Genomic DNA, 24,346 nt, shown 5'->3' on the forward strand with positions numbered 1-24,346 from the left:
TGTTGCAATATTGCTATCTGACCAACTGTGAATTTTGCTTCTTTACCTGTTTTGTCCATCTCTCCTCACTGAAATGTCAGCTCCATGGGGCAGGGACTTTTGTCTGCTTTGATCACTGCTGTGCTCCTAATGCCTTGAACAGTGCCTTATAGAAAGTAAGTGCTGGGGCAGCCCAGTGGTGTAGTGGTTTGGTTCACACACTTGGCTTTGGTGGCCCAGGGTTTGTGGGTTTGGATCCTGGGCGTGGACCTATACACAGCATATCAAGCCATGCTGTGGTGGTGTCTCACATACAGAGTAGAGGAAAATTGGCACTAATGTTAGCTCAGGGACAATCTTCCTCAAGTAAAAAGAGGAAGATTGGCCACAGCTGTTAGCTCAGGGCCAATCTTCCTCACCAAAAAGAAAAAAAAATAACAGGTAAGTGCTCTCTAAGTATTTGTTCAACAAATTAATGAAGAACTATAACATGGAGGGATTGGCCCAGATAAGGTGTAAGTAAAAACTGATGTAAGTAAAATTTTTTTCACATGTGCTTATGTGTCTTATTCTTGGGAGGAGAAAATTTACAAATTTCATCAGATTCTCAAAGCTCTCTGTGACCCCACAAAGAGGAATAAGCCACTGGGCTCGACACCTTTGTAAGTCCTTGAGTTGCTGGATTCTGAGCCACTGTCTTATAGTCTTTTCTCTGTCTGTCCCCTCTGGCTCGTTCCATTTTTTCCCCTATAGGGGAGTCCCATTTTTGTCCTGTTTCTTTACTAGCCTGTGAATACACTAAGGGCAGGATTAGTTTTGGATTTATTTCTGCCCCCGATTCAGTCCTAACCCTGGTCTGAGAGCTTAGAAGCTGTTTGCTAAATGAATTAACAGGACAGGAAGAAGCTGAGGAGTAATAAGAGAAGGCCCCTTTCACAGTCTGGGCTCTTTTTTGCCTCCAGATGGTTCCGATTTTACTTCTAAGTTTTGACACATTTACCAAATTCTCAATTTGCTGATCTCCTAAAAAGAAATTTAAGGTAGAGAATGGGAATGGGCAAACCATACCTTCACCTTGAAGAGCCCATATTTGTGTTTCCAAAAGGGAGCTTCCTCTGCTCTGTTCCACCCGGTGAGAACATGTGGGCTGTTTTGGTGCAGCAGTAATTAGGGTTGGAAGGGGCAAGGGTTGGTTGGCTCTGCCTATAAACAGATTGAGTGCAATTAAAGAGGGGATGCACGTCCACATCTTTGAATCCATATTTCAGATGAAGGATTAGTCATATATGGAAATTCAAGTTTTTTCCCAACCTTGTGGTTGTTGCAAAGAGCTCGCAAGTTTACTCCATCAGATGTCACAGGCCACTCCACTCCTGTCACCTGCCATTAGGGCCTCTCAGGTATGCTCCCCCGAGTCTGCAATAACCCAGGGCTTCGTCACTTCTGCCTTGTATAGCAGTCACTTCTGAATGGTTTTGCCTCTCTTGCCAGACTCTGAGTCCCCTAGGGACAAAGATCCAATCTGATCCATCTCTTTACCCCTCACTAGGATCATCACAGGGTGGGTGTGGGACGACTGCTAGACGATCACCAAATTTATTTCCTTTTCTTCCTGACACACAGCTGGACCACATTTGCTGGTCAACTTTGGGATTAGGTATGGTCATGTAACTGAGTTCCAGGCAACCTTCTAGTGCAAGTACAGGAGCAGTCCATCAAAATCTTCATCAGCTATTCTCCAAGCAGGCCCCTTTCGTGTAATCATCACAGCCTCAGAAGCCCCATGTTGAAGATGGTGGAGCCACAAGATGGAAGAAGCCTGAGTCTCTGAATCAAATTATTATTATTATAATTTACTTTTAAAAGCTTCTTTCTTCTTTTTTAGTATTATGATTACAAAGATGATGATGATCCATCTCTTGTTGTGATGGGTGCTAGGGTTGGCCTTTTACAAATATCACCTTAGATCTTCATATCAACTCTATGATTATTATTGACATTTTACGTACTAGAAACCTAAACTTCAGATTTTAAGTGATTTATCCAGGGTCATCACTAGAACAGGGTTTAGAATTGATTTTTCTGATTCCAAAATGATTCTCACAATCCTCGTCATGAGCTAACCTCCCTTCTTTCAATTCTCATTGTCACCCCCAGTATGCCCATTACTTTTCCAAAGTCCACAGGGGTTCTATTCATTTCTCACCAGTTACACCTGTTGTCTCAGGTTTTTGGCAAAGCGGCCATGCCCATTCATTGGCTGAAACATTTACAGGCAGCGCGTGGAACTATTCATCTTTCTAGTTTGACAACTTCAGTCTGAAGGCACTCACAACTAGCTCAGCAAGTAAACACTAGGAAGAAAAAAAAACGCAACAAGCAGGTAGATTAACAGACCAATTCTGTGGCCAGGAGACTATTTCTGTCGGTGTCGCCATCCAATGTACACATCAGGATAGATGCGGAGAGGGCTGATGGCCACTCTGAGTTTATTATAACCAGCGTTTCAATATATACATAGCTTACAGCTGTTAAACATACACAGGTGTTCTGGATGAAGTAATTAGCGAATGCCAAGAATTCTTAGTGATTTCTCAAGGAGACTTCCCTCGGCCTCTGTTTTGATATTATCATGTTTTTGTGGTGCTCGTATATTTTTATCTCAGAGCAGGCAAGGCCTCCCAGGCAACGGCTCCTCCTGCTCCCGATATCGATATCGTGTGTCCATCTGTGCCCCCAGGTGACCGATGCCTGGCTTAGGTTGCCTCCCCCTGGAGGTCTTACTCGTCATTGACTAACCGGCCTTCTCACCTCCGGGTCACAGTTTGTTGGCAAGCCTTTTCCAGTGATTATTAATCCTTCCTGCATCAGGGGCAGCTACAATTTCCTTTTTCCTTTGTTAGTCTAATAGGTGAGGTGTGTGCTAAGAGGTTTAAAAGCACCTGAGAACAGCAATGACAAGACATGAGTCTGCTGAGTTCACAGAAGCTCCAGTGGTTTTGACATTTTCAGAAGGAGTTAGCTGGGGAGCACCCTAAGAGGTCTGGTTTAGATGGAGGAGAAGAGTAAGAACCATCGGGCTTTGCTCAACCCAGGAGAGGAGAATGAGCTGGTGAGTCCTCTCTTGTTTTTATTACAGTCTTCTCAAAGCGGCCGAGGCTGTGGACTGGCGTTCTGGGGATGGTTCCAGCTTTAGGACCTGGAGAGGTTAAGTCTGGTCAGGCTCCTGGAGAGCCCTGGGCACTACCTTATAGCAAGGGAAACTGCAGGGGCTGAGAAAGACGTATCTGCTAGATGATAGTGTCTTGCTATCTTCACATGCGTTGGACCGGGCGAAGATTCCTCCTCAGACATTTTGCAGAGTATGTAATTGGGGTGCACTCCCTCATGTGCTCATTGAGGGGTTTCCCCCTTATTATCTGGGTCTCCGTGTAATTGGACAAACTCTGGCAAAAACTGAAACTCTTTCTTTTTTAAAAACAAATTCTTCTGTTTTTAGTGTATCTGCGTAACTCAGGCTCAGAGTGCTTTGGGCTGAAGTTACGCCTTGTAAAAGCAGAGAGAGGCTTTAAGTACCAACTCCTGAAGAAGGAACAGAGGCTGCCCTGGGATTTAGCACAGATCTTTTCAAAAACTCCTCACTTCTCCAATTCTTTTTCCCTGCTGCCTCTTCCACCAAACATATATAAATCTTAAAAAATAATTATTAAACGCTTGAAAACTCCTACAGTGTCTATTTGGTGCTGATGAGTTGACCTTTATTATTTGATTTGAGCCTCAGAACTCAGCCCTGAAGAAAGTAATCCTATTTCATAGAAAAGAAATCTGAGACTAAAGAGGTTAAGTAACTTGCTCAAGGTCCTCAGGCTGCAAGGGGCAGGCTGGGAATCTAGCCCATTCCTTCCTCCCTCATGCCCCACGCGGCTCACACTGCAATAGTGTCCCTAGTTAGGCAATGAGAAAGGGTGACAAAGAGGGGGATGGGACACAGAGGGTGCACTGTGGGGGCGGAAAGGAACCCAGAAAATCTGGTTCACGTATCAGAAGGGTGCCAGTTTCCCGCCTACCCTCCTCATTCCCTATGAGATCTGAGGGAAACCCATCCTTGCCCTCTCTCCATCTACCCTTGTTTGTTGATCTAAGGAAAGTGGGTGGTTTCATAAACACCTGCACTGTCCAATAAGGCAGCCACTAACTACATGTGGGTTTTGAGCACTAGAAAATAGTCGATCCCAATTGAAATGTGCAATAGTGTAAAATATGCACAGGATTTTGAAGACTTAGTAAAAAGGAGTGTAAAATAGCTCATTAATAATTTCTATATTGGTTACACTTGAAATGACAATGTTTTGGATATGTTGGTTAAAGAAAATATATTATGAAAATTAATTTCACCTGCTTCTTTTTACTTCTTCAATGTGGCTGCTAGGAAATTTTGAATTACAAGCGTGGCTCACGTCAGTGGCTTACATCATTGTACCACGCTGATCTTGATAATGGTACAGAGCTTTAACATCTTCAGACTGAAGGGATTCAAAGAATTAAAATCTATCACCTGTGTACACTGCCGAACAACTCTGTGCCAGTTTGAATGTTTTTTCAATAAGTAGATGAGTGTTCATGAAAATCTTTGGTTGCTCTTTATTTTTGTGTCACTAGGTGCTGTGTTTGTAAAGTTTTATAGCCTGGTATTTTAATTTTCTTAATCACAGAGGGGCCTGGGTATCAAAAGATTAAATAACGGGCCAGGCATCACAGTTTCCTTCTTTTTTTACTGGTAATCAAACACTTCTAGAGACATCCACCAAAAAGCTTTATTATGCATCTCACTACGCTTATTAATCTTACCCTTGTGGAAAGAGAGCACAGATACAAATTCTACCTGGGCAGGCGGATCAGGAAACTTGAGTTAGGTAGGCCTGGCTGACAGGAGTCATCTAGGTACACAGGCTGAAGAGGAAGCTGTTTCCTAGCTCCAAGGATCTTCCGTCCTTCAAGTGAACAGGCCCAGGGCTGTCTTTAGAGTTTGAAAGGGAAGCCAGAAATCTGTATGCTTACATGAAATAGCCTTCTTATAAATTTTGGAAACAAATTCCTTTTTTTTTACATCGTAGTAGGCCAAACTAAATCTAGGCCTGGTCTAGTCCCAGCCTTAGGGACTGTTAGGCTGTGACTTTTACAACCTGTCCCCACTTGCTCTTCCTTTCTTTCCCGAAGGGTCCCCATGGCCCACTCTGCCTTCTACTAGGCATTCGTCACTTCAAGTGAACCACCACTTGTGATTGCTTGAGAGGATTTGAGGTAGAAACCATACACTGTTGAGGCAAATAACAAATTCTTTCCATCAAACACCCACGAAGGACCTGAGTGGGTGGGGATTGCCTAGGAAATTACTGAAGAGCGGTCTTGGGCCATTTTACTGAGCTCAGCACAGATATAAAGTATTGCATTAGCCCCCAGAGTTGAATCTTGTTGTCATTCCTGTCCCCTGTTCTCTGGTCCCAACACCTCCAGGAGTAGGGAGCAGCTTACACTCACTGTACTGGGCCCTTGAGAAACAGTACTTCATGTCACCCTCACAACAGCTCCTGCGATAGATACCTTCACTGTCCAGGCCTTTATTGTCCTTCCAAACCTCCTCCCTCCTACTCCTCACCCTCTCCACCAATACCCAGCTCAAATAGTCTCCTTTTCCTTCGCTAGTCTTTTTTCTAAAACTTTGCCCTGCCCAAGTGTTTCATCAGCCCCTCCATTCATGGTCAGCTTTTCTTGTCTTCTCTTAAGGTCCTTTCAGGACCCACAGCTTCACAAATAGCCCTCAGGATCCTTCACAACATCAGACCTAAAATGAGCCTGGAGCCCTCAGGCTGTATAGCTCAGTGCCTGATGGAATGGGACTTGGTCTCAAGCAGACCCGGGTTTAAATTCTCATCCTGTTGGTCAAGTGATTTAACCTCGTTGAGTCATTTGTAAAATGGGGATAGTAATATCTACCATTTGGAGTCATGGTGAAGATCAAATGAGGTAATGAAGCCTTTCTAAAAGTATTTTCTGTAGAATAATATTGTTAATAGGTGTTATATAAAAAGTCTCCTTTTTCTCCCTATCCATAAGGTTTGAGAAATACTAGGTGAAACAGGTAAGCAGATAACAGCAGAGTCTCTCAGAGCCTTTAGTATATTATGAATCTTTGTGAATTTCTAAGAGGGGCATTACAGTGGGCTCTACTTCTCACACTTACAGATCCATGGACTCCTTCCTGTGTGTGTGTGTGTGTGTGTGTGCCGATTCTCTCATGACTACTGTCTCATGGAACCACCACAGGAAGGATTGGAATGTTCTCAGTGAGTGACAGCTGTGGTTTTCTCATTATTACCTTTCTGGGGAGGGAAAAAGTCATCATATCTCTTCTCAGTAAGGCATATCGGGAGGCACACATGTGCACGTCAGCCTCTGTTTCGGTGTCCTCTCTGGCCGCACTTGCTGCATTTACTTTCTGGAGATAGTCTTGACACAAATGCTGCTTTATTCATGTCAGTGGCAAAGCCCATCCATCCTATTGGTGCTCCCGCTCTGTACAAATACCCCCCAACTAAGTGTCAAAATTACAAGTGGGAGCAGAGCTTCAGAAGGCAAAATGGCTGGTTGGTGTGGAGGATACAGGCTTGATAGGAGAGCACTTTGATGAGGATTATTTTAGGCTGGTTACTTTTAAAAACTGCAGATGGGAAGGAGGCTCTGAGGAGTGGAATTTGCTTGCCCTTTGATGAGAGACATTTGCATTTGTGAAGGAAGTCTCCATCTGTGGGGGTGTCTCCCTCTCTGCACCAGGAGGAAGGGGGATGACCTTATTTCTAGAAACTCTTAATGGGGACAGCAAGGACTTAAATCTTGTTTATTGTGCTTATCTGGTAACCTCATGTAACTGACCCCTCCCCCCTTTAACATCCTCCTTTGTCTTTAGCTGAGGATAATATTTAAGGTGATGGCTTCTGCCATTTACTTAATCCGGTTTGATTCTTATCTAAAAGTTATAGGACCACCCAATAACCGACCCTACCAGCACTGATACCGTTTTAACAACTCGTTTTACACATACTTTCCTTTGTTTTGTAAAGAGATAACTTACGTACCTATGCCTTAACTTTAGCCCTACCCACGTTTGCAGCAGCTCTTTACTGCCCATGGGTCCTGTCCCCATGCTATTCCACAGTATTCTCTAAATAAAAGAGCACTACTGACAGACCTTGAGAGTCCAAGAAATCTTTCTTTCGACTCTTCAGCTCGCCAACCCTGCATCAACTTCAATTCATGGTAACTTTTTTCTAGGAAATAGTGGAAGAGCCCTGGAAGACAGAAACTCCGGGCTTTAAAGGGTCTGCTGCTAACTGTGTGGTTGTGGGCACCTTTTCAGACCTTGCTAGTTGCCTGAGAGCAACATCACTTACCCCTTCTGACTCACAAGGTTTGCAAGGGTCACATATGAAATCTTGAAAGCGCTCTGAAAATATAAAGGGTTCATTTGCATCCAAGGAGTCAGGAGTTATGATGTGCAGTTTGAAAAATGCAGGAATACTTGTATTAAGTGAAATTGATGTTGAGAACATTTCCCCTTTTTCAAACTAAACTTGGAGAGTGAAAATTGTTTGAGGTTTACCATTATAAAAACAAATCATATGTGAAAATTATTTTAAACAACGTCATGTATTCCTCATCTTCCGTTAAAGGACTGAAAAACAACTCAAAGGATTAAAACTGAAAATTAAAAAGTAGGGCCTCTTGGTTCTCTCCTGTCCTCCATCAACATTTATATGAACAGCTTGTTTGAAGTCTGGTTTATCTAATCTTCAGCATTCACCTGGCTATGAGGGAGAGATAACAATATAGGCGACAGAATCAAGACTCAACAAGTTTTCTCAGTGGGATTGTAGGAGAGAACCTGGGAAAATGCAGGTAACAGGCCTCAGTGTCGAGATTTTGTTTTAAGTCATAAAAACATAAGGTGAGGGTGTCAATGCTCAGGCTTAGTAGCCACGCATGAGAAAGTAATTGAAGAGCTTTATCTGGTTGTGAATGAATTTTAGTTGCCAATGTGATATAGCCATAAAAAAATTAGTCTTTGGCTGTCTTAATAGAAGTCTGTTCTGCATGATAGAAGAAGTAACAGTCCTGCTATAATCTGTATTATTTAGGAAACCCCTAGGGAGTTCCACTTAACTCTAAGATTCACACAAGAAGTATAGTGTGTTTGGAGGAATATCTGCATGTCGCAAATAAGTACTGTTTATAAGATGCTGGAAATAATTCCCCAAAGAACAATCATGACAGTTGTTTTCCCACAGTTGAGTGGCTGACGTGGGGAACAGTAGAGGTTGGCAGATTCCCGCTAGATTTATTTTCCTTATGGAAGAACTTCCTAACCATCTGTGGTGGCAGAATCCTAACACAACACCCCTCCAATGACCTTTGCCCTTGTATAATCCCCTCCAGTTGAGTGTGAGTGGAACTTGCATATATCATGAGCTATAATTCCTGCGATTACGTTAGATTGTATGGCAAAAAGTGATTACACAGATGTAATCAACATGGACTCAGCTGAGTTAAGATAAGGGAGATTGTCTGGATGGGTCCGAGCTAATCAGGTGAGCCCAGAGAAGAGACTGGGCCCTGCATGAAGTCAGAGATTTAAAGAAAGAGAGGGATTTGATGCAAGGGAGCTTTTTTGTTGCGTTTGTGAAGATGGAAGGTTCAATGTGGCAAGGAACTCTGAGAGGTCTCTGAGAACTGAGAGTAGCTTCTGGCTGACAACAAACAAGAGAATGGGGGCCTCTGTCACAGCGATCCAACAGGAGAAGGTCGGCCTGTGAGTTACGGGTGGCCTATCTTAAGCAGACAATCGATGCTCATCTGTGAGGTTGGCGTACAGCTATTTTTTCCAAGAGAGGAATTTGAACCAAATAATCTCTGAGATATCCCTCTTGTTCAGTGATGCTCTTGTTCATGAATAAACTTTAACAGAACATGCCATGTTGCCCCATGTCCTTGATCTAGGGCAAATTCTAGTTCCAGAAATTGTCCCTGCTAATTAGCCCATGAATCGCATTACCTTTTGATCCACACTCACTCCTCTCTCATCATTAGCGTCATCATACAAGGCTCCTCAGTTGCACTTTTACTTCAGAAAGTCCTTTTGGGTGGCTTTACGGGGATGCCTGGAGCTGACAGTGATAATAAGTTCCTCTCCTTGGTATTGGGTTTTGGTTCACACCCCTAAAGACTGGGTCGAACTATTTCAATAATTATTTTGAACATCTTCAAGACCCAGTTTCTTTGATCTATACATAATAATTTATAAATATTATTAATAATAGCACCTATTTTAATAAATAATCATGCCTATTTCGTAGGGTGGCTATGAGGATTGAATGGCACCTAAGTAACTGCTCAAGAAAGATTACTTCTCCTTGTCAAATGTACACAAAAGTGAAAGAGACTCCACATACTTTATCCCTACTCAAAGGGCACTCCATGGCAGAATGCAGGGCAAACTATATGAAACTATAATTAGCAATGCTTAGTAGTTAGTGATAACTAACACAAATTGCTACATGTGGCCAAACCAAGCTAGTAATAGAGGATTGAGGAATAATGACCTGACTAACACGATCCGTTAACTAGAGACAATATTATCCTAACAGTAAAGAAAAGAACCTTGAAACATGGCAGAGGTAGAGATAAGAGAGCAGAGTTTTAAGAAAGTCCTCCTATCTGACACATAAAGGAACACAATTTGGCATGTCTAGATAAAGACAACAAAGGGGAGATTGTGAACCCTGAATAGAAACTTGGTGCTGTGATTGTCCTTTGAAAAAAAAAAAAGGAAGATGAATCATAGTGAATTCTAGCCTCACAAAGGGGCACAGAGATATTATCTCCTTGACCATGATTCAAGGGACTAAAAGCTTGATGTCTACACAGAAAAGGCTAGCTTGCTCTAAGTCTATTGGAATATTTTCACCCATAGAAAAGCCTAACACATACAGCCAAAAACCGGCATTGCCATTCACAGAGCGTAATTGTGGTACTGAGAGTTATCTATGTTATGTCTTGGTTGAGTAAGTAAATTTATAACTTTGTTCTGCGAGAATCTTGGTTTGAGTAAGTGAAAGTGTTGTGAACTGTAACGCAAAATATCTATTCCAAAGAATTTGAATCGCACACTACCGTGCCTGTGCATGGTGGGCGTGCAAGAAATATTTTAGATGGCTAAACACATGAACAGTGAAGATAAGAATAAAAGGAGTTACAAAAACTAAAAAGGACCTGTTCACAAGACCAGTTGTGCATAGATGCTAGTGCTCCAGATGCAAGGAATATTCAGGAACAAAGACAGGCAGAGATCCCAGGGGATGGGTTCCTATGACTAAGAGGATCCCACAAAAAGGGAATTTGGGGAAGAAACCACGTTGAGATGAAGGTACACCCTGTAATTCTCCTTTCCTGAAAAATTTGGCTAGTCTTCGTTCTGTCTCTGATGGTAACTGAAAGAGCTACCTATGAAGGAAAGAAAGAAGGGAAAATAATTTTAAAAGTGTCCTTTATGTGCTGGCACTTCATGTATGTTCTCATTTAATCCCCGAGCTAGCCGCTCAGATATCCATTTTACAACTGAGGAAATTGAGGCTCAGTTAAGTAACATACACAAGGTCACATCACCTAAGTATCATAGGAAGGATGGTCCATTACGCTGTTCACCTCCTGTATGCGTGAAGAATGATTGGGCTGCTTTGTATGTGTGTGGGTGCACGCATGCTCGTGTATATAGTTACTACATCTAGTCAATATCTGAATCAATTTGGTATTTATCCTAAAGCCTTTCCCCTAGCTTCACATATTGCAAAGGCAAGCAGTTTTCTTTTTGGTGTGTATTTGACTTCAATTTTGACAGTTTGCACTCTGTGGGAAAAGCAAAAATTCTATTTAAGCCATTGGATCCATTTTTTTGAAATTTTAGAAATACAGCTTATGGTTTTGGCAAATTGCATCTAGTTCTGAATATTGCCTGTGGTCAAATCACTTCATGATGAGGCCAATAGGACTAGTCACTTTCGATCTACTGAAATTTTGTTGAACTGCACACTATCCAAGCTAGTATTAAATCTTAACACACATTGCATGCTCAAAATGTCTCAGAAACTGTACTAAATTCTTTGCATGTATTATCTCAGTTTCTTTACAACAACCCTAGAAGATAGTTATTGTTACTATTCTCATTTGTGGAGGAGGAATTTGAGTCATCAGGAGTAAAGTGAATTGCCCAAGGTCACCCATGTGGTTAAGTGGTAGAGGTATGATTTGGACTTGGTTTTCTTATTCCACATCCCCAGCTTTTAACTGCTACACCAGACTATTTCTGTTGTGTTTTACAACCAGCCACATTTTTACAAGGAACCTAAAGTTCAGTGAATTTAAATCATTTACCCAGATCACATTAACTAGTAAGTGATGGAGCAAGGAGCAGAAGTGAGAAAAGGCAGTGGGGTGAGTATGAACAGAGGCTCTGCTGATAGACCCAGAGAGGGCTCTAAATTGTGACCTTAGGCACAACCTCTGTCAAAAGGCATGTGCTTATTTCATTGTGACTCCTAATCGTGGCTGCTCCCGCTGTACTCTGGGTCTAGAAAAAGACCATGAGGTCTGTGGTACCTCTACTGCTATCTGGAATACAGAATTCTAGTGGGAAACAAAAAAGTGAGGGAACTTCACTGCCTAAAGGGAATACAATTCAGGTCTATGTGAAGATGGGCACCGCTTCTGTGCTATTCAACTTGATTCATAGGCGGTGGCAGATCTGGGTTCCTGACCTTATGGAAAGCAGCCTGTTTCCATTACCAACGTTGACTCAAAACTGGAATAGTCACTTCTTTCCTCCCTTGACTGACCCCATTATCTAAACACCTGCTAACACTGATAGAGAGCTTGCTCTGGGCTCAACACCTTATACCTGTCATTTAATCTTTACAACTATTCTGCCAGGTGTGCGTTATTAAGAAACGTAAGCTGAGACTTAGAGACGTTAAATCCTAAGGTCACATAGTTAATAGGTGGCAAAACTCACTTTACTACAAGGAACCGTGTATAATGGGTTTCAGATTCCGATCCTCTCACTCTGTGTGTATACTTGTGTATACCTCATTTTCTAAATTATCGTAACTTGTAGTAAATCCTCTGCTTTGGTGCCGGAAGTCCACCACATTTGTTCTTGTTGCAAATTGTCTTGACTACTTTAAGACCTTTGCATCTCCATACCAATTTTAGAATTAGCTCATCAATTACCGCGAAAAATATCTGATGTGATTTTAAATGGGATTGCTAATGGCTAACCCTCAAACTTAGTATATCTATCCATTTATTTAGATCTTTGCTCTCAGCAATAATATGTAGTTTTCAATTTAGAGGTCTTTCACAACTTTGCCAGAACTATTACCAGGTAACTAATTTTTTCCCTTGATGGTATTACAAATGATTTTTAACTTCATTTTAAAATTGTTTGTTACGTGTATATACAAATACAATTGGTTTTTCCGTACTCTCTCAGTAATCTTGATAAACTCACTTATTAACTCTAATAATTTATTTGTACATTGTTTTGGATTTCTTTCTGTACATAATTACGTTATCTACTCATAGAGTTTTACCTCTTTTCCTCCAGCTTTATTGAGATATAATTGACATATAACATTGTGTAAGTTTAAAGTGTACAATGTGTTGATTTGATACACTTAAATATTGTGAAATAATTACCACTGTAGTGTTGCCTAACATCTCCATCATCCCACATAATTACCAGTTCTTTTTTGCGGTCAGAACATTTAAGATCTACTCTCTTAGCAACTTTTAAATATATAATACAGTATTTTTACTTATTTTCCAATTGTTATAAACTTTATTTCTCTGTTTTGCCTTATTGCATTGGTTGAGACTTCTAGTACTATATCAGATATTATTGGTGCTTGTTGATAATCTTATGTTGCTTGTGACCTCAGGGGGAAATGTTCAATATTTCATCATTAAGCATGATGTTAGCTGAAGGATATTCCTATCTATTTCCTCGTTTGCTAAGAGGTTTGTTTGTTTGCTTGTTTGTTTTTTTATCATGTATTGCTGTTGAATCTTATGAAAGTATTTCTCTTTATCTATTGAGATGACCTTATGACTTTCCTGCTGAATGTTAACATACCAAAACACATAGATTGATTTTCAAAGCCCTGTAACCCTAAAGAAAGCACCATTTGGTAATGATGTATTACTTTTTAAAATATATCGCTGAGTTAGTTAGATAATATATTTCAGGGTTATCGCATCTATTTTTCTGACAGATTTTAGCCTGTAATTTTCCTTTCTTGTAACGTATGTATCAGATTTTGGTGTCTGAGTATGCTGGCCTCGTAAAACAAGTTGGGAGCATTCCCATCTCCTCTACTTATGAAAGAGTTTGTGTAAGATTGATATCACTTCTATCTTAAATGTTTGAAAAGATTGACAAGCCATCAGGGCTTGAAGATTTCTTTGTAGAAAAGCTTTTAGTTACACATTAATTTTCTTTAATAACCAGAAAAATACTCAGATTTATTTATGAGTTTATCAATTTTATTAACCTTTCAAAGAGGAAATTTGGCATTATGGATTTTCTTTATTGTATATCTTTTCTATTTTATTCATTTCTGCTCTTATCTTATTTCTTTCCTCATACTTTTATAAAGTTTAATTGGTTGTTCCTTCTATAGCTTCTTGAATTGGAAGCTTACTTTATTGATTTCAATTTTTTTTTTATTTTCTAAAATATACATCTAAACCTACAAATTCACCTGTAATCACTGTCTTAACTGCATCACACCAGTTTTAATTTGTCAATTTTCATTTTCATTCCGTTCAAACATTTCCTAATGTTCTCTGTATTTTTTATTTGACTCACGTGTGTTATTTAGGAATATGTTGCTTAATTTCTAAACACTTAGAAACTTTTAAGTTATCATCCTGTTGTTAATTCCTAGTTTAATTATAATGTCATCATACTTTGTGTTCCAGAATGTGGTCAATTTAGGTAAATATTTTATGTGTACTTTAAAAGAATTTGAATTATTCAGTTTTGGGCTATAATTTTCTGTTATTTGTTAATTAGGTCAATTTAGCTAATGGAATTGTTCAAACCTCCTATAGTCTTCTTTTTTTTTTTTTTGGTCTACTAGTCTCATCAGTTAGTGAGAAAAGTGTGTTGACTCCAGTAATGAGAGTGGATTTAAGTTCTATCAATTTTGCTTTACAAATTTTGAAACTGTGTTTATAGATGCACAAAAATTTAGGGTTATTATGTCTCCCTGTTGAACTGATCTTTTAACTTATGAAATGTCCTTTTTCTCATAATATTTCTTTCCTTAAAGTCTGTTTTGTCTGATATTAATATAGCTATACCAATTTTCTTTTGTTAGCCTTTTCATGGTATATTTTCCCTTTCAATCTCTCTGCTTCTTTATATTTAAAATCTTTCTCTTGTAAACAGCATATAATGAGTTTTCTTTTATTATCTTGTCAGACAATCTTTGCTCTCAATCACGATATTAGTTCCATTTACATTTAATGTAATTATTGATATATTTGGGTTAAAGTTTATAATTTGCTATTTGTTTTCCACGTACTCTATCTGTTCTCTGTTCTTTTCTTCACTTAATATTATATCACAGAATGACCCATGTTTCTACACTCACTTCATACATTTTGTTTTTAATGGCTCCACTATAGCCCTTGTTTTGATGTTTCACGTCTTATTGAACCATTAGCTATCATTTGGTTCTTCCAATAACTTTGCTATTACAGATAATGCTGCACTGAACATCTTTGTATACATCACTTTCTACTTTATGTGTTATTTCCTTAGAGTATATTTCCAAGTGTGGAATTACGGACTCAAGGGATAGAAACATTTTTATAATCCTTAATACAATTTGTCATCTTGCTTTCCCTAAAGAATTATTCCAATTTATAAGGTTATTTGCAGTGTGTAGCTGTAGTGATTTCATTGTAGTCTTGCTAGCATTGTGAGTTCCCTTTTTAATTAAAAAAAAATTCCTATACAGAAAAGAACTGAAGGAGAGTCAGAATTATGATTACCAATGCCATTTCTGTGTGTGAGTAAACAGAATAAGAGAAAGCCATTTATGAATGTGCTCGTTTCAGCTACAAGCTGGACTAAAATTCCAAATTGTCCTGCTTCTACTTTGCACACATTTGGGCTTTGGCAATAAGACCCCATAAATAACTGAGTAAAAACGCATATGTACGACATACTATGTGAACTTGCATATACATTTTATTTGAGTCTAATAAAACTATAATTCACAAATAAAACCAAAACAGATTTATAGAATCAGAGGGAAGATAGGAAGAGAGAAAGGAGACCCAACTGAAAATATGCTTAAGGGCAGAGTGAATACATGTTTCTGAGTTACACTTAAACCTTATCTTGCATGAATAATCTCAAAATAGAGTGTCTGCATCACTAAACATAATGAACGTTTTTTTCCCAGGTGGGTTAGTGTTGAGGAGCAGTGGAAAGGAACTCTTAAAACTGTAATCACTTTTCAGAGCACTTAAGGAGATGTTATCTTATTTGAGTACAAGTACCCTGTAAGACACGTATTTCTAATTTTTTTGTAGAGGAGTAAATTGGAATTCCCTAGAGATGAAATGATTGATCTAAGGCCACATAGTTGATAGCTAGCAGAGTGTTAACTCAAACTTGTGCCTGTGACCTTTCCACTATGTTTAAGGATTTCTGTCAACAACTGTTATTAAAATCTGGATCTACTACGGAGTTCTTTTTCAGAAAAAAATGATGAAAATGACCTTATTGAAAATGGAAACTTTTCCAAAGAATTAAGCCAACAGATTTATTGTAACATGATCTAAACGGGCATGAAATTCAGGAGATTCCATCATTGAAAACGCGATAGAAACTCCGTAAAAACCTATTTTCTTGACATTACAGCTCTGTGATCTGGACATAGCAGTTCAGAGTCATAGGAAAAACACATGAAAAATAACAGCAGAGCCTAAAATAATAGTATAGTGATGATGTCATTTATAATCAGCATCTCTTTGGGTTTTCCAAATACACTAAAAAACTACTTTTTGAAATTTAAAAAACAATGCTGTGAAACTTCATTGTAGCTGATGGAAACTGGAAATTTGTTTTAAATAAACAAGTCTATTTTTTAGTTATTTGTTTTCTCCTAAAAACACATGAAGTCTTTGCTCAATTCATGACAAACGTTAACTAACCTACTACTAAGAGTAGAAACATTTTAGCCTGTTACCCTCAGGGTGAATACCTATAAGCTGTCTTTTGAAAAATCTTTCATGTCCATAGATAATCTCTTAATTTGTCTCATTCTACTGTTTTAGAAACAGTACACTTATTCATACTTTCAATCCTTCTCAATCATATTATTATAAGACAAAGCTGAATTTGAAAAAGGCTAGATATATGCGTGGATTGTATCTACCATAATTTTATCATCTTCCTGCAGTAAATTCATATTAAAAACTTTTTAAAACCTTATAGCTAAAGAAAGCAAATCTGGTCCAAAACATGAAGTATTTTACAAAAATCTTAGGTGACTTTTAAAGAGTATTTAGAATCAAATAAGTCTGCCCATTTCTTGCCCCTGCTGTCTTATGTTTTGGTTCATATGCCAGGGTGACAAAATGAGTCTTTCTTTTTTTATTATATCAGCTGACAGCTGTAAGCAATCAATCTGATTCAACCAGCCAAAACTAGATTTCCCTCCCAACCAACACTCCTGCATCTAAAGCTTGTGTTTCTTGGAACAAAACAATGTGTTTATGTGAAAAAAAGAAAAATAGAGGGATCTTTTATTTACTCTCCAGGAGGTGTTTGGTTACAAGACCCAGAATCTACGCAGAGCCTTCTGCCTTATAGGATTTGTGCTGACCTGTGGGGTCCTTCTGCTGGCGTTCATCTGGAGACCCCAGTGGTGGGTGTGGGCCAGCTGCATCCCGTGCGCATTGCAAGAAGCAGACACTGTGTTGCTAAGGACAACGGTGCGTGCCCTTCTGTTTTGCGTCTGTGGCACAACCAATGCCTAGCCAGCATTCCAGAGAGTATATCTTCCTCTATTTAAAAAATTTTCCTGTCCGCAAACAGGAGATGGCAAGACTTTCCCTGCAATCTACTTGCCATCTCTTATTTTGACCCAGGAATGAAGGACATTTCCTCCATGTCAGCCTGGGGAAATTTCTACCATGTCAGGCTAATTGGCTGTGCTCTTAGCCATTACATGAGCAGTGGTTGTCAGTGTTAGAACTCTAAGACATAACAAGGAAATGATTGCTCAGTTTTTCAAATATATGCATTTCGAGAGAAATGAGACATTTTAAATTTCTAGATGTCATTTTAAGATAGCCAGAAACTATTTTCTAGATATAAAACTTTCCCACAAAGTGTGTCTTTCTCTTTATTTTCCAGCACACTGATGCTCAAATTTTAGTGCAAATCAGAATCACCTGGAGGGCTCCTTAAAATACAGACTGCTGGCCCTATCTCCAGAATTTCTGATTCAGTAGGTTTGAGGTGGGACTGAGAATTTGCATTTCTAGCAAGTTCCAAGGTAATGCTGATGCTCCTGTCTGTAGCCCAAACTTTGGGAACCATTGGTCTAGCACTTGGTAGATATTTGGTTAATTGAGAGCCTTATTGAATAACATTTGAGAATTGCATGGGCTGGATTGTCTTTTCTAGGATGAATTTCAAAGATATATAAGGAAGAAGGTAATCTGTCTCTACTTATCCACACTGAAGTTTCCTATAAGCAAGAATCCGGAAGAACTCCTGGTGGTTGACCGCCACTCTGTCATAAACCAAGCCGTATCGAAGCCAGAATTAAAAGTAAGTGATTTTAAGGATGCCTTGTTATGGCATGTTTTTGCTAAAAATGAATAATGTCAGTGTTTATTTGATGAAAGTCTGAGTATCACACTACTGGGCTGGCAATTACAGCTCTGTATCAAGGAAAGTGCGAGCCGCCTGAGGACCTGCATTTAACAACCCTCCCCTCCCCTGATGGGCTTTACTTTGTGAATAACATCTGTTCTATCACATTTGTCATTGCAGCTACGATATATCCAAGTGCAGAAAATCAGGTATGTTTGGGACAACTTGGAGAAGAGATTTCGGAAAGTTGGGTAAGTGACTTTTTCTCAGCACTACATCAGGATATAAAGGAAGCACACCGTTTGTTGAGTACCATGAACTGAGGTGTGGTTCCTGTTGCGCCCACATCCTAGGTCGCTGGAAGACAGCAACACCTGCTACGACATCCATCATACGTTTGGACCAGGTCTGACCAGTGAGGAGCAAGAGGTCAGGTAGGGTTTGCGGTACTCTCTGAGTGAATTCTGCCAGCAGAAACTGAAATATCAAATGGCTTATGATTAGTGAATTGTTAGCATAATGCTTCACCAACTTCCTATAATCCCAGTTCACTTACTGGCATCAGGGAGATATTCTAAATTGTTCACCTCGTGGGCAAACTTATTAGAAAGAAAAGAGAACAATGCAATCAAATAACATTTTCTCTTTTCTCTCAGGATCGTAGATCAATCTTCTCTATGTTGTCTTTTTTAGTCTTTCCTTGAAAAATCTTAAGCCATTTCATAAACATCAGCTTCTTCATCCTCCAACTCCTCTGAGAGACAGAAAGACAATATTATGATTGCATTTTACTTTGGAGAAACAGCCCTGGAGAGGAGGATTTTGTTTGTTCATTTAGTTGTGTTGTTCACCACTGTATTTCCAGCACCTAGAACAGTGCTTGACTCCTGGTCAGAGCCTGATGGATATTTGTGGAATGAATGAATAAATGAATGTGTTCATCGATCTATTCACTAAATGCCTCTAATATGCCAGGCACTTTGAAAGGCACTAGGAATCTAAGGATAAATAAGACTTTGTCATTGTCCCAGAGACATTCTCTGACTAGTGGGAAAGAGAGAAAAAGAATAGTGGTACAATTGTGAGAAGGATATCTATAGAGCCACACAGATTAGGACATAGTAGTATAATCATAATAGCGTAGGAAATTCTGATGCTACTCAGTAACTTACAATGGTCTAGAGTCCCTGCTCCCTCATCTGTAATTTGAAATGGTGAGTCCTGGCGAGTCTGAAAGGAACCATTGCAAGCCTTCCCCAGAATCTTATAATCACATTCATTTCTTGTCCAATTTTAGGGACATTTATCTGTCTGACCTTCTTCACAATCATAAACACTGATTCTAAGCGAAGAAGCAATCTGGTACTTAAAATACAGGTTCTTGGGCTCTCCCCCATCATTCTGAGTTAGTAAGTGGGAACTAGGGGTAGTGGTGAAAGAAGAAACTCTGCATTTTTAGCAAGCATCTCCATAATTCATATACACACCAAGTCTGAGAATTACCGATCTGTTGTCTTTAAATTTTCCCTCTGCCTGAACACTATGAAAAATGAAGCGGGCATCTAGACTATGACAATATCGCAAAATGCCTTAGAAATGGTATCATTATATAAGATATCAGATGCAATGCTTAATATATTGAAATACAAAAAGTTTTCAAAGTCATTAAAAACATATTGATGTAATAGCACCATGCACAAGACTTTAAAGGATATATCTAGGGCATTTAGGAAATCTCATTGATAAATGTAGATATACGCTGCCTAGGAAACCATTTCTGCAGGAAAGATTTCCCATCAGTGTAGCTACCTCACGTTTGTCCTTATTTATTAAGTGTCAGGCTTTAATAAACATCATGCATAATTAAATTTAAATCTGGTCCACACAATAAAGAATGTGACAATCTAATAAGCAGGACAAAGAGTATAGTTTCCCAACTATGAAGAAGAGAGGAGATAATCTACTTTTGAACATATAGGCATATTTTATTTTATGGGCTTATCTATTTGGAGGGTAAAGAGAAGAAATAGAAGGTGGAGTATTTTTCCCTCTAATTTTTCACCTCAATTTTTAGTGTAAGACTAAGACCTTTTTTAAAAAAAAAAAAATGTGATTGAGTGAGTGAGTGAGTGATAGCAACTTCCTCGAGCTTGCTTGCATGAAAAGCAAGGGTACAATATGAGAATTATAAAAATCTCTGGTGATGACAAGCCACAGAGTCTAAATCCAACTTTCCCTTAGGCTTCCTAGCAACTAGGCAAGGAAGGAAAATGCACAGATTTACATAGTTCTCACTTTTCAGCAGCAAAAAGCAAATCAGGACATCAGGAGTGAGAACTTTATCCCGGAGAGAAACTGTCAGAGGGCATCAGGAAGAAAGCAAAAAAATTATTCCAGGAGGTTCCGTGCTCCTGGCTTCCTTCATTCACGAATGAATGCATATTTCCCTCTTAGTACCTGTCCTAGACAGGTTCAGAGACACTTGAGGTAATTCTCTTATCTTAGGAAAACAGGAGCCCATGGAAAAAAAGCACACCTACTTCATTCCCCATCCATCCAAGTAGTCCTCCTATGAAGACAGTTTTTAAGGTGATCATCTCTTCATCTTCTTTTCACTCAGCCCACCTTCCTCCTGCCACTTTTAAAATAGAAGGGGAACTTTCTGACAGCAGAGATAGTAGGCACCTCCTAACTGGGGTTCAGCTCCAGACCACCAATAACCTTGTTGATAACCCAGCTCTCGGGGAGACAACAATCTGTGATGGGTAGAGTTTGCCAATTTCTATAATGGGACTACTCCAACTATGGCTGATTTCAAGCCACTGATGTGACATCTCTGGAGCTGGAAAGAGATGCTCAGAATCGGGTCAGTGACTCTGCAGGGCCAAACTTAATTCTCAACATTCGTCACACCGTTGAGAAAAAAGCCATGCCTGTTAGTACCAGAGGAAAGAAATTCCACCAGTGCTCAGCTCCAAGCCAGTGGAAGCTATTCCAGGAGAAGAGAGAATATTGGAACAGAGAGAAAGAAGAATTAAGAAGGAGGCAGGAGAGAGAGAAGGAAATTAGGGCTGGTATGAGACCCTACTTTCTTACTCCTCCAGTCTTGCAGGCAGCAAAAGTCAGAAAAGAAATCATGCTTATATACCATGAACTGTATCCCCTTTGAAAGCTCCATCCCTCGGAAACAGCCTGATTGTAGACACTGGGCCATCAGATCAGTTCCTTGGAAAGGAGCAAAGGAGGGTTAGTTGCAATAGAAGAGAGAGAATTCACTCATTCTTTTGGAAACCAATAAGATTATCTCAACTCTTAGCATTCAGTTAGAAGTTAATAAGTTACTTAAAAATATGACTTTGCATAGGTCGTTTAACAAAAATTAGACTACTGAGATCAACATTCTCTTTTGAATAAATTGGGTTTGTCAGACCCCTGGTTCTATGGGTCTGGAGCCATTGAATGTATGAAATCACTTAACTTCAGTGCCTTGTTTCAGAGCAAAGTCCTATGGCGACGTCAGTAAGCCCAAGTCCTGGGTGTCCCTGCGGACATCCTGCCTGGGATTTTTCAACCCCCGCCTCTACCCCATGCCCTTCTGGCCCTCTGCTCTCAGATTCTTGCCTAAAAAAGCTGACTGGAAGCACCTCACATGAGCCTGACTTTCTCTGAGGCTATCTGGAAACGTGCTTTCAGAAATGAAAGAAATGGGCAGATCATAGATGGTCACTAATGTGAAAAATTAAAATGCCACTTATGTCTTCTGTAAAATGGAGCTTCTCTGTATAAATGCTTCATTGAAGTGTAGAAGCAGGTTCAAGCACTGCTCAAATAGAGTGTTTTTTCTCCCAGAAAGCAATGTCTCTAAACATACCAATCTTGTTATTATTAATTTTTTTAATGGGAGGGCTCTAAGACCAACGTACTTCTTATACTATACAACCATACCCAAGTCCCAGCAATTGGATGCCTCATTCTATGCATCTATGGATTTCTTGGCTCTCTTTTACTTTATAAAGCAGAAGTGTTAGCAAAATGAGGGATTGGCTAGCAGAATCACCTCAGAACTTTTTAAAACTAGAAGTCTGCTCCCTAAAAATTCCAAAGTTCACAGAAGCAGCTTGCGCCAGAATCCCCTGACTCAGCATTAATTGTTCAGAAAACTACAAGGCTCTCTCCCTGCCCAGAGTTCTACTGGTGGCTATCAGGATGGAAGTACAGTGGTCATGTGCAGTTTGCAAAAGCTCACCAGTGATTCTGACGCGGTCCTCCTGCCTCCTTGAAGACCCTTTCTCTAGCCTTCACCATCTGGAGCCTAAAGTGCCTAGCACACAACATATTCTCAACAATTATTTAGTGAATAAGTTGATACACAAAGGAATGAATTAATGAATGAGCAAAAATCAAATTGAAGAAGGTCATAGACCATCCCCCAAAGAAAGTCTTCCTAGTCATCCACGCTTGGTTTTTCAGAAATAAATGCATTCTAGCAGATTTACTCATATCCATGGATTGCAGAAAACCTCAGTGATCCTCCAAGTCTAGCTCATAGCCAGTGCGGAAACGTCCTCCACAACTTCCCTGTGAAGAAATTCTTCAATCTCTTTTGGAGCGGGATCTTATATCTCCAAAGCAAGTATTCTCCTACTGAATAGTTCTGAATATTAGGCAGTCTACTTAGTTTTATTCAGCCTATTTAGTTCTATGAGGCCACCTGGAATAATTGTAGGGCTTCTTTTTCCTGCCAGCATGTCAGATTTTTAAGGTCAGGGCACGTACTCTCCTTTATTCCTTGGAATTTTCCCTGTGGGACCCAGCTTCAAGCTTCGTGTTCCTTCTGGTTGCTCAGCCATTGGTTAATGTCCCTGAAAAATCTGCTTGGCTTATGCTGAGGTTGAGATGAGTACACGAGCCCTGAGCACACAAGACTTTGACAAGAGATGGTGGAAAAGATGAAGCAGCAAGGGGCATGCTAGACTTGGTTCAAACTTGGCCCAGATGAACCCTGAGGAAGGTAGTCTATAGGCAAGTATCAATCCTCTTGATCTCAGTCCTCACGGGCGCTGAGCTCCTCTCCCTTACTGGTAATATCAGAAACCATCTCCCCAGCCAGGGAAAGCCAAAGAACTTTGGGCACTTGGTTTGCTCCTTTCTCAGTTGGCTTTGCACAGCCTGTGTGCTCCTGTAGTTCTGGAAACTTGGTTTTTAGCCTTGTTAGGGGAAAGAGTATTCTAGACATGGGTCACGAGATCCTCATTAATTAAGTTCAATGTTTGGGAACATTCTCTGTGTTAGACACTGTGTCTCTGGATGCTGGCAAACACGGTTGAGAAAGCTCCATTCTTGCCATTAAAGAGCATCTGGCAAATTTGAGAAGAAAGACATGTAACTATAAGTTACAATTCAAAGTCACTAAGAAAAGAAGTGTTGGAAGAGAGAAACATCCAGTTAATTGTGCTCCAGGAATAGGGAGGATTTCAGAGATGACTGGCATGTATTGAGAACTTGTCGTGTCCTGGGCACTTTTGTTAAATGCTTTACATATTTATCTCATATCCTAGTGATAGCAATTTTATTAGGCATATATCTTCAAACCCATTTTACCAAGGCTCACCCCTCAGTCATCTATTCATTCATTCACAAATTAATTCTTGAGTGCATTATATGTATTAGGCCCTGTTTTAGGCATTCAGGATATATCAGTGTCCTCCTGAAGCTTATATTATAGTGGAGGATGCAGTCGATTGTTTGCATACATATTAACACGTAAAAAAATAAAGCGTAATTTCATATTATCAAACACACTATAAAGAAAAATGAGATAGGGAGATAAAAGGAATCTGACTTGGGGGTCAGGGTAGCTATTTAAAGTAGAATTATTAAGGAAGGCACCAATAAGGAGGTGGTGTTTGAACAGAGATCTGAATGAAATGAGGAAGTGAGCCATGCAAAGATGTGGGGAAACTGGTTCGAGGTCGGGGAAGCCACCAACGCAGTGGTTTAGCTGGGTTAGATCCAGGTCTGTTGGATCTCACATTTCTCAGCCACTTGGCTCTATTGTCAGATTTGGCTCTCAAAGGCTGAGAAGGCATTTACACAGTGAAGAATATGAGAAGGGCATTCCAAGTAGAGAGACAGAAGACCAAGTCCAGGAGCCTGAGAAGTTCTGACCCTTGGCCAACAACAGGTTATTTCCATGGGTTCTAGAAAAGAATCCTGAGCACCAAAGTGGCTTGAGTGATGGTCTCTTCCCAGTGTGAGGTTTAGGGACTTGTGAAGTCAAACAGTAGCACATGCTATTTGACCTGTCTGCTTCCCAACATCTCTGAACCTCAGTGTTCTCAAGGCAAGGAGTCAGAA

At 39.8% G+C, this 24,346-nt stretch overlaps 1 protein-coding gene across 4 annotated transcripts in view; it reads left to right on the plus strand.

Moving 5' to 3' along the window:
* The first annotated feature begins 2,888 nt into the window (after positions 1 to 2,888).
* Positions 2,889 to 24,346, plus strand: part of ATP13A5 (ATPase 13A5) — a 103,809-nt gene continuing 82,351 nt past the window's right edge. For 2 of the 4 annotated variants that reach the window (XM_070509169.1, XM_070509172.1), the window contains exons 1-5: positions 2,897 to 3,091; positions 16,927 to 17,100; positions 17,798 to 17,944; positions 18,170 to 18,240; positions 18,343 to 18,423. In XM_070509169.1, the coding sequence (XP_070365270.1) occupies positions 3,032 to 3,091; positions 16,927 to 17,100; positions 17,798 to 17,944; positions 18,170 to 18,240; positions 18,343 to 18,423 (533 nt within the window). In that variant the 5' untranslated portion in view covers positions 2,897 to 3,031. Of the gene's footprint in view, positions 3,092 to 16,926; positions 17,101 to 17,797; positions 17,945 to 18,169; positions 18,241 to 18,342; positions 18,424 to 24,346 lie in introns of all 4 variants that reach the window. The other 2 variants (XM_070509171.1, XM_070509170.1) reach the window with 2 other exon arrangements.

This window comes from Equus asinus, chromosome 5 (assembly GCF_041296235.1).
Source record: "Equus asinus isolate D_3611 breed Donkey chromosome 5, EquAss-T2T_v2, whole genome shotgun sequence".
Lineage (NCBI taxonomy): Eukaryota > Metazoa > Chordata > Mammalia > Perissodactyla > Equidae > Equus > Equus asinus.